The sequence below is a fragment of the Lipotes vexillifer genome, unplaced genomic scaffold (genome assembly GCF_000442215.2).
Source record: "Lipotes vexillifer unplaced genomic scaffold, Lipotes_vexillifer_v1.1 scaffold366, whole genome shotgun sequence".
Lineage (NCBI taxonomy): Eukaryota > Metazoa > Chordata > Mammalia > Artiodactyla > Lipotidae > Lipotes > Lipotes vexillifer.
Window position 1 is genome coordinate 1,850,428 of NW_006780143.1, and position 11,585 is coordinate 1,862,012.

General features: G+C 38.3%; 1 protein-coding gene across 1 annotated transcript in view; it reads right to left on the minus strand.

Annotated features, from left to right (window-relative positions):
• Window positions 1-11,585, minus strand: part of PDE4D (phosphodiesterase 4D) — a 1,474,095-nt gene that overhangs the window by 1,128,366 nt on the left and 334,144 nt on the right. The window contains exon 2 of the mRNA XM_007453217.1: window positions 10,398-10,532. Coding sequence (XP_007453279.1) covers window positions 10,398-10,439 — 42 coding nt within the window. The 5' untranslated portion in view covers window positions 10,440-10,532. The remainder of the gene's footprint in view (window positions 1-10,397; window positions 10,533-11,585) is intronic.

An 11,585-nucleotide genomic window follows, 5' to 3' on the forward strand; every position in this document is an offset into this window, starting at 1 on the left:
TGTGCGGCCTGGTTCCAAACAGGCTGTGCACCAACCTGGGGGTTGGGGAACCCTGGATTATGGAATGGTTTTCCAGTGGTTGTTTTCTTAATATCTGCTCCATCCTTAGTTTTGGATCTCTCCTTTGTGCTGGGCCCCCAGAGGATCTGTCTCTGGAAGCTCTTGCAGCCTATTCCAGTGTTATTTTCACTCAATGCTTGTTAGGATGTTGATGGGAGATCAGGGAAGAAGAGTGTTCCTTGATGTTCTGATTAAGCCTCAGTCTTAGGTAGGCACTGTGCTCCCAGGGCTCAGGGGTGTGGTCATCACAAGTGCTTCTGCTTCTCCTCCGACTGTAGTGCTGGTCCTAGCACATATTCTTACCTCCCACTCTGAAGATAGAGCTTTATTTTCCTGTTCCCTTCTTCACCAATGGATTTCACCAATGGATCTACCCTAAGTCAGAAGTTCTTACTGCTCTTCCCTTTGCAGAGTAACTCTTTAATTCCACTGGGGAGATGGGTCTGGTTTCAATAGTGGCTGCTATTCTCCCCAGTCTTCCCTGTGAGCACCTGGTGAGGTTTGTAGAGGAAAAGCCTGCTACAGGATTCCCTCATAACCCTGCATATGCAACGGCCAGTGTGTCCATACTCTCACGCTAGCCCACACTCAACCTTTAGCAATTCATTAAAAATTTTCTCTGACTCTCCTTACTGCTTTACATAGCATCTGATATAAGCAAATGACGGCATCCTTTTTCTTCTTCTTGACAAGTGTCTGCCTATCTCTTTCCAGATTGGGGGTTGCTTGGTTGTCCTACAACCTCAATTCTCTGATGGATTGTTTTAAAGTCATGAATACATAGTGTGTCTAGATTTTTACTTGATGGCAGGTTGGGACTGACACTCTTTGCAACATTCTACATCTCTGAGCTTAAACTAGAAGTTTGAGAGTTCACCCCAGAACCCCTCAATGTTCTGAAGTTAAGAAGTTATTCTTCTGGGAATAATAGAAGTAATAGGGTTTAGTGACTGTTTGGATTCATTGATAATTCAGTCCCTTCGAATATTTTTAGTGGAATGGGGATGCTCTCTGCTGAGAACCGACCTTGCTTATGCAAAAAATATGTCTAAGAAAACATAAAGACTTGATCAGAACTTTGAAAGATATTGTTATAAGACCATCTCATAATCTCCTCAGAAAAGACTGTGCCAACATTAGAAAACTCTATCAGAAAGTTTTTCACTTATATCTTTTCTAAGCCACTTCTGTCAACATCTAACTCCTTTTGCAGGGGAGGGGGGCTGTTTTCGGTTTTCTCTTCTCACCTTAAAAGTTTTTCAGCACTGTTTTGGGAAGTCAGAACACACAAATGCTTTCTAAGTAGATAACAACACTACCCACTGGAGGAGATACTCCTCTCTGACTACTTTGCCAATTATTTCATTTATATCGGGTGAGGAAATACATCTTCTGAATTCCTGCATGAGCAATTCAACAACAACGACAGGAAAAGAATCTTTTGTGTCCTTCTATGTGTACATTCTGGGGATTTCTCATGGTTTCCTAAACGCTCTTGTTTATCTTCAAATATTCCTTCAGAGACTATTGCTTCTGAGCAATATCTAGGTCTCACTTGGTATGATTCATCTTATATTGAAATGCAACCTTGCTGGTAAATTAATGCTATGTAATGGCCTCTTCTAGAAAAACATAAGTTGGGCATTTAATATTTCAAAGTACAAAGCAGAAATGAAGACCTGTAAAACTTGTAGCTTGTTGTTTTAAATGAGTTTGTGGAAAAGATGATTTTTGTTGTAGCACTGTGGTATTATTGTTTGAGTAGTTGTAAAACATTTGATTTTTAATGCTCAGTGAGCCAGATTCTCTGAAGAGCTTAAATCTCAATCTGGAAGTGAATTGGTGGACTGTTAATTATCCGAACTTCTGGGGTATCATTTGGTGTGCAGCTCCATGGGGTATGACTGCTGTAGTACAGTCTAATAGTTGGTGAGGGCTTAATAAATATTGTTGATTGAATTAAATTCAGGAGGCTGAGGGCTATAAACATGGCCAAATCACTAGCACAGAAGCATTATTGCCAACACCGAAGTCCAGGCTTCCATAACAGTAAGGAGTTTGCGGGGAGGACAGATATGACCATAAGAGAGTTATAAGCTAAATGTCTCATTCCCAGTGCTTGTGCTAATACTGGGCCTGTACCCCAAATTCCATGTGTGTGGTGTGTGACCAATCTAGGCAATAGAAGGAACTAGGAAGCAAGGTCAGGGGCTCTACCTACATAACCATTAACCATTCTTGGCCGTGGCATAAAGGTCTTTAATATACACAACTTAGGGGAACATGTGAACTGTTAAGAATGACTTTTTCTAACAATAAAAGTGAAGGTATTTTTGTTAATCTGTTTATCAATGGACCAATTCTATTTTTAAAAAATGCCTAAGACTTAAATCACTTGGTACAGAAGCATGTGTTACAACTGAGTACCAAACAACATTATTTGGAGGTGTTTTTTTTTTGTTTTTTTTTTTTGCGGTACGCAGGCCTCTCACTGTTGTGGCCTCTCCCATTGCGGAGCACAGGCTCCAGACGCGCAGGCTCTGCGGCCATGGCTCACGGGCCCAGCCACTCCGCGGCATGTGGGATCTTCCCGGACCGGGGCACGAACCCGTGTCCCCTGCATCGGCAGGCGGACTCTCAACCACTGTGCCACCAGGGAAGCCCTTTGGGGGTGTTTTTTTGCTTGGTTGGTTTGGCTTTTTGTTTATTTTTATTTTGCAACGTGCTTTCAATACTGTTTTCTCATTTTACCCTTGAAACAATCATAGTAGATATTGAGAGCACTTGATAATAATCTAATGATTTATGGTTTTCTCATCCTCCTTCCCCTACCAGGACATAGATACAAACTGGCAAAACCTGGACTATAACTCAGGACCTTAAGGACCATCCCTGGGCTGACTTTGAAAGCACTGACCTTGGGAAACTGTGTAAACACATTGATAAGTTTAACTGACATCATTTTTAACCTTCAAAATACTTGCTTATAGGTGGCCATTTTAATAATAAAAAATGACATCTAACTCTAACTTAAGAAAAAGAAAACTGGCTTTAAATAAAATTAAGTGGCCTTTATAAGTAAACATTTTTTTCTGGAGCAATATACTATTAATAGAAAGCTTCACCAAATTATTATGCTTTTCTTCATAATTTCACTTTGTTACAGAGCAATACTACCTGTACGAGTCACTCCTTAATATTTATCATCAACTCAACATCACTTCTCTCCATTTTTATGTATCTTTGATGTTTACATTGTGAAGTACAATATAGGCAATTATTTCTTGGATATAATCATTCAGAATTCAACTCCAACTCGAAAGTGTCCAAAAATGAAATAGCAAACACATCACAATATCAGGGGAAAAAAAAAGTGGAGGTGTTTCTCAAAGGCAACAATGTAATGATTGACTATGGCCACTAAAATTGTCATGTGATTGATTTCAGAGCAAATGGTGGCTGATCAGCCCCTACTCTTTCAGACCTTTCCTCCATACTCACATTCATTTATACTCGGCTATTCTTGCACTATCGTTGATTATCTGAGAAAAAATCTTTTTAAGCACTTGAAAATAATCTATGTTTCTGAAACAATGAGCGTAATTGACAAGCATGGCACATTATTCACAGTTTAAAATATCCTGACAAAGGGGATACCCAGGATGCAAAGAACAAGTACACAGAGGTGTAAGAGGGATACGACTTCAGCACCCCTGGGAAGAATTAAAGATTAAAGTGGGACAGGCTTGGGCAGTCAGGGTGGGGTGGGGGGATGAAGTAATAAATAGAATATTACAAAAGTTATAAATTTAGTTGTCAAATATGCTCTATAAGAGTAGAGACCATATGTATCTTACTCCCCATTGGAAACCCAGAGCCTAGCAAGCACAGTTCCTAACACACAGCAGCCATTCAATAAATATTTTTTGAGTTTTGTAAAGAAAAAGCACAAGCATGAAGGCAGGAGTAATGACCAAAGGAATAAAACCTCTGAAACTACAAGTTCTCATTTCAGTTTACTGCTAACAAAGACACAAGCAAGAATATTATTTTAGTTTTGCTGTGTGCTTTGCACGTTTCAAAGCGTCTTTACCAATAGTATCTCCTCCGACCTTCTTTGGACTTAAAGAGAGACCAGCAGTGAAAACTCCAGTTTCTATATACTTAACTTCATCAGGATTCTAAGCTGCTACAATTCTGTCAGTCTCATACCTTAGGTGGTGATGGATATAGCAGAGAAAGGAGGCCAGTCTGGAAAGGGATCCATTATTTTTACTTGAACCATAAAGCCCCCAGAATAATCAGTCTTACAGAGTAATTGTGAGGAGCAATCAAATGCAGATACCTCTGAAGTGCCCTAACAAAATGTATCATCTTTTCTAAATTTCTTTTCAGTCTCCCCTCTCCAAGTAGGCACCAATGGAATGAAATGGCATAAATTTCTCAGCCTGGGCCATTAAAAGAGCAGTTGCTTCTCAAAACTCAGCAATGTAAAAGTACAACTGGAAAACATTATTTTTTAAGAAAAAGATAACTTTGGTTTACAAATTTTGAACATCTAAAGTCTTTTGTGAAAAGAGGAGATTCTAGGAAGCCTGCTGGGCATACTTCACCAGGTGGGCTCCTGGCTCCTGGTCTCAAAACTGGAAGCCCATTTAGATGGGCTTTAAATTCAGAATGCTAAATACTTCCCAGATACTCTGCACCCTCCAAACAGCCCAGGATTTGCTTCCAGTTTTGAATAAATACTAAACAACAATTCTATCAAAAAAGAACAGGGAACATCAATTAACAGACATCTAGTGAATGACAATTTTATCCAAGTGCAGAGCATCTGAAAGAATCCTAAGTCAAATAGAGGGCAATTTCGTCAAGAAACCAACAAATCCTATTGAGCAGAAGATATCCTAAATCTCTCCAAACTGGTAGGAAGAAAATGATACAAGGTACTAAGAAACTGAGAATTTAATGTAAAATACTACAAGATACATTAGAATTCAATACATAAGAGTTGATTAATGAAGAAAAATTAAAATTTATCTAGTTCATTCTCTAGATGGGAAGGTCTATAAAAATTCATGAGTTGAGAGAATACCAACAGAGATATTATAAGGAAAAGTACTTAAAAAAATTTTAATATAACCCCTGATTTAAAAATACACTATCAGTATAGACAATTTTATGTGTCTCCCCCCTTGTCTGTACCTTTACTTCTCATTCCTGGTTAGAATAAAAACAGTGGCATTGATAAGAGAGAACTGGGGTGGCTCAGAGATAATCAGGTCTGAAATTTACAAACCTCTAAAAAGTTAGCTCAACTGGTAAACACACTGACAGGAGAAAGTACTTCGGAGACTTATGTTACTGGATTGGATGTTAAGAACAAACAGTATAAAATAAGCAAAATAGGAATAGTAAAGGGAGGAAAAATATTTTAAGTAAAATGAAAATTAGCCCCTAAGGTCTATGAAGAGCTGACTGGAACCTGAAAAATCATCACTGAGTTCCTCTAACATAAAATCTAGAAAATAGGAAATGAAGAGAAACATGTTAACTGGATAGTTTTCAGTGTTATCCAGTTGGGAGAATATGTGGACTCCAGAATATCAGCCACCAATATCACAGTCACTTATTAATACCATCCCTTAAAATTATCAGATTCACTGTTATGGACTGAATACTTGTGTCCTCCAAAATTCACATGTTGAAATCCTAACCCCCAATGTAATTATATTGGAGGTGGGGCCTTTGTGAGGTAATCAGGGTTAGATGAGCTCATGAGGTGGGGTCCTTATGATGGGATTAGTGCCCTTATAAGAAGAGACACCAGAGAGCTTGCTTTCTCTCATCTACCACATGAGGACACAGTGAGAAGGCCAGTAAGAGAGCTCTTACCAGCAACCAAATCAGCCAGCATTTTGATCGTGGACTTCAGCCTCCAGAATTGTGAGAAAATAAAATTCTCTTATTTAAGCCACCTAGTCTGCAGTATTTTGTTATGGCAGCCTGAGCTGATAATATACTCTTTTTGCCCCAATGCTTTGATTTTATATTTATCTGGGAACTGATTTTCAATTCAGTTTTATGAACGGTACAACATGACCTAGAATCAAAGAAACTCATAACTGATAGAAAACAGAACTCTCACCTAGTTTAACCACCCATCTTATTCCTGAATCTTTAACATGATATAGATATTGACTAAATGGTCTTAGAAGCTAGACTTGAACCCCTTTAGTGAGCAGAACTTGCTTCATTTCCAGGCATTTCCATTTGATCCATTTCTGGGCCAGATACTATCACTCTGCTCTGTAGCTACAAAAAAGCACTACAAACCTCAAAATAGAGAGAATTTATCAAGCAACTTATTATGTGATAGGTGTTTTCACCTTCATTATGATATTTTTTCTATCTTACAGATAAAGACACTAAGGTTCAAAAAATTAAGTAATTTACTAACAGATCTTTAAACACCAGTGGATCTGGGGATTGACTCCACATCTCTAACTCAACAACTATTCTATTTTCACTCACCAGTGATCTCTAAACTATACTGATTTTGAAAAAAGATTACAGTAAAAGGTAAATATAAATAGAATTCCTAATATTTTCTTTTTAAAGCCCACATTGGAGATTGCTGTACTTTATCACATCAGCTCCCTTATACCGGGTAGACAATAAAAAGCTAGATCAGTGAAAGTATATCCATATTGAAAAATGCCAGAACCTAATGTTGGGAGATCATGATTATTATTCTGAATACAAAGGCTAGTAAATCTATTATTTTAAAAATTATTTTCAACAGAAGTACAAGCTGCAAGAGTTAAATTTTTAACCTTGGAAGAGTCATACTATGTTAATATTTCACTGGAGAAATGCCAAGGAAAGCTTGAGTCACAGATGTGATGATAGGGTCACTGTAAATGGCTCCTTTCCCTTTGGAACCAATGGATTGAAAAGAGTCAACAGAGTTAACTCAGGTCACTAAAGGGCTGGGGTAGAGTCATGACCACTGCAGCAAATTAAACTGTTTAATTAAAAACAGAGTTGTTGCTACAAGTGCTTTCATAAAATTTTCTAACAGCCTCAGAAAGGATATTCTATGCTAACTATTCTGTCTCTGTCCTAAATTGCTATGCTATGCAGGTAGCAGGGGAAAAAAAATTCTAGATGTTTTACAACTAAATGCTGCTCTAGATTAAATGGCTTCATGAAAACATATTTGAGGCAAAAGAAGGCAAGTTTTAAATAGAGAAATCAGTTGATCCGTTATGATTCAGAATAGTAAATAAAAATAAAGCATCCCTTGTACATGGGATTTTCCAGCTATGAAACTTATAGGAGAGTAATAACTCACCAAACCTCATTTTACCAATCATTATTTTGAGATAAAATGGTTTTACACTAAAATTTTAAATTTTGTAATTGTTGTGCAAATGTCACTTGTTCAGTCCCATTGAAGCAAAAGTCAGAACAGCAAGAACTGCCCCCAGATTACATAGATGGCAAAGACACTTCCTGAGGTTAACACAGAGAGAAATCTGTTTGAGCTCTGCCCTTCTGGACAGAGAACCAACACCTGGAAAAATATATAGTCTTAAGCACCCCAAGAGGTATAAAACACACAGCTGTCATGTTAGAACTTTAATTATACCTGCAAAAATAAAATGCCAGTCCAATAAGAGGTGGCTTGAAAACTTTAAAAAGAGGTAAGGCCTTCATACCACAGAACTTACGGGAGAACCTTCTGCTTGCGGTAGCCAATGGGGCCATACCTCACTTTGGTACTGTCCATATGCCCAGTTCCTCCCTTTTGTACCCACTGCAACTACAAATTATCCTCCAAAACCAGCAAAATGTTGCTTTAAGTAAAAAGTGGTTTGTTTATATTCTTATAGTTAACATTTTTCATGGATCCCTTCCAAATAAAGGAAGAATTCAGAGCATTTGTCATTAAAAGGGACACTGCACCAGGTCTTGAATGAGAGGTGAAAAATATGAACACTGCTTTAAATGTTCAAGAACAAATAAGGTGACTGTCTAAAGACGGTCTTTTTTTTCCCCTCCTCTTGCGTGTTCCTTAAGTTTTCACAATGACAGAAGCAAGATACATAGAGACACACAGGGAGGAGCAGAGCCCATTTTAACACTTAGAACATTCTGTTTGGATTTTTAAATGTCATAATGCCAAAGAAAAACATTCTCAGATTCTAAATCAAATTAATTCTTTAAACCTTCCTCATCAAAAACAGGAAACATCTACTTCTAAGTGTACAATTTTGGACTCTGTTATGGCAAAGACTTAAGGGGCAGGGGTGACATTCTTAAACCAGTGCAAAATAAAATTTAAAAACTCTGGGCTTCCCTGGTGGCACAGTGGTTGAGAGTCTGCCTGCCGATGCAGGGGACATGGGTTCGTGCCCCGGTCCGGGAAGATCCCACATGCCGCGGAGCGGCTGGGCCTGTGAGCCATGGCCGCTGAGCCTGCGCGTCTGGAGCCTGTTCTCCGCAATGGGAGAGGCCACAACAGTGAGAAGCCCGCGTATCGCAAAAAAAAAAAAAACAAAAAAACTCTAAAGTGACAACTTCTCACTAGGCAAAAAGTCTGGCTCTTTTCTCGGATAAACAGTAATCTGCTTAGAGTCATTTAATTAAGTGGAAGCACTTTATGCTAGTGGATTTTCAAGAAGCTAAGAAGCAGTGAAATGAGAGCTCTACTGTTTACATTTGGACAAGTGTATGTAACTCAGATTCTCTTAATCTGGGAAGCATGAGCCTTTCCACCAAGATGAAAATTTTTGCATAAAGCAAATATAAATAGGAAATCTAGCATCATGAAGTATTCAGAGGTCCTTAAAGTCACAGCTCAGTTAATCATTTGCCTTTAGAATATTTTCCTCCAAGAACAGAGAAATGTTTAATAATATATTTTTAATTACTCAAAATATTCTCCCTTTCACCTTTGTACATATTTTTCACATCACATGTTTCTAAAATTTAATAAAAGAAGGAAGTATTATATGTATGGTTTGCTTTCAAATTTAACTTATAATAAGAAAAGCTCAGTAACAGAAAGATGTGTTTGCAGTTTGGTAATTTGTATGCAGGTCACCTCCCATTACAATGAGCAGCTCTATGATAATAGAAGGAATTCCAGGCTCCATGCCATGGCCCTTGATTTTACACAATAATCCATACAACTAAACACCAACAAGTAAAACAAATGAATTTGGACATTCCCTCAGAATTTGTTGAATTTCCTTGGTTGGTTATTGAACAGAGTCAGTACTCAGTCCAAGAACTGGCACACTTCTGGGTACATCCTCATTTTTTTAAAAACCCTACTGGGTACTATACTTCCTTCCCCATTACTCCTGCATTGCTCACCCTTAAAAGCTTGATGGTAATTAATTCTATAGAAAGAATTAAAAATGGCCTTGGGCCATCACCATAGAATCACTGGTTGTAACACAAAGTGTTCCCGTACTAGAGAAATGTGTTTGTATTTGTGGTTTCTCTCATGCCTTCAAATGAATGTTCCTACGTCATAACTACATCTGTTTGGATGCCTTTTTTCCCCTTGGGTAAATGAACAAAGGGACATGTTCTTAGAGCTTGCCTGATGGAAATTAACAGTCTACTTTCATCCCTGCCTTGTGTAGTTTTCTTTGAGTTGCTGTATTTGCTTATGCTCTCTTTCATAAGCTAATAGAAATCTAGAAATTATCACCACTTTGGCACCTTAAGAACACTGAGTGGAAATAAGACTTAATCTCCATCAGGGCCTTGAGGACTTTCACTGAAAAAAAAAAACAAAACAATTTAAAGGAGGAGATTAGAGGATTAAAGACACATGCCATGGTAGAAAGCTCATGGAAGTGATGACCCACTGATTAAGTATTCACATTATTCATCATGTACGTGAACTTGCAGAATGTGATTGATTGAAGTACCCAGTAATGTAAGTTCAATTTATCCTTTTGAACTTGTCCAGAAAGTTTGATATTCAAGACATAAACTTCCTCAGTTTCAACTTTTTATATTTTCTGCATGCATCCAAAAATCAGGGTTTCCAATACCATACCAGTAGGCACATACAAATGAATGGTAAGGCATATAAACTGGCTGAAAGAGAATTCCCATCAAATGTCAACCAAGCCACAGAGACAAACAAGTCTTCATTTGTTAATAAGCTGCATACAGTCTGAGAACTGAAAGTTAACCAAGGGTTTCTCACGAGTCTCATCATGAAAGCACAGTATTAAAATCCAAAAGAAAACAGTAAAAAGTTGTGGGTACACAGTTTTAGAAAATAAATGAAAACAAAAAGTACTTACACTTTTGCTCCGAGAAAGCAAATCACAGGTATTTCTTTTCATGGTGGTGCTTTAAGTAATTCAAACAGGCAATAGTTGTTTTCAATGTCACTGCTCTCACGGCAACAATTATCCACTCAAAAGCCAATTGGCATTCTGAAGAGAAAGGCAAGGAAATGTTTAATCAAGTATATGATTAACACATGCTCTGAAATGCTGTCTTAGAGTAGGACAGTAATTCTTCAATTATTCATCAAAACAGGTTAAAATGGTGCTGTGTTTAATGCAGTAGAAGTATACACCAGCAACATTTCCAAAACAGTTTTTGTTCAATGTAAGTTAGAGAAATCAGGCACCATCTGTTTCTCATTAAACATTCAAATGTACATTACTAGTGGCTGAAAAAAAAAAAGGTATGATAGCCACCACCTAAAGTTACACGTATGAAATGAAAATGCATACTGACTTGTGTATGTGCTGATCTGGCTGGTACAGCTACGGACCCCTCAATTTTCCACTAAGGCAGGGGTCCACAACCCCTAGGCCATGGTACCATTCCATGGCCTGCTAGGAACCAGGCCACACAGCAAGAGGTGAGTGATGGGCCAGTGAGCAAAGCTTCATCTGCTGCTCTCCATGGCTTGCATTACCACCTGAGCCATTCCCCCACCCCCTTCCATGGAAAAACTGTCTTCCATGAAACCCGTCCCTGGTACCAAAAATGTTGGGGACCGCAGCATTAAGGGATCGCAAAGTTAGCTTTGTTCACTGCTGGAATCTTACCTACATCTGCAAGCCCTCTGACCACTGCATAATGGTCTCTTGTTTCATTAGCAATAATCTACAGTACATGGAAGACATTCCAGTGGCTCTTCAGTAAACTTAGTGTAAACGTACCCCTTTGGTTCAAAGAGGTTGCAAGGAATGGTTGAGAGAAACTGTTTACCCAGTCAAGCAGCAACCATTAAAGAATTATTCTACGGCAGTTGCCACATGAATATGATAGCCTCATTGCCTAACCTTCACTTTCGCCAGACATTAAGAAGAAAATTCTGTTTTGAGCTTCGAAGAAAGAGCAAATAGAATAGTTAGATGTGTTGTGTTCATTTCTGATATTCAGCTATATCTGGACATGATTTACATACTTACAGGGCGTATTTGCATTTGGGTTGAATTGCCTTTTGCCAAAGGAGCTACTCTGAGGGAAAG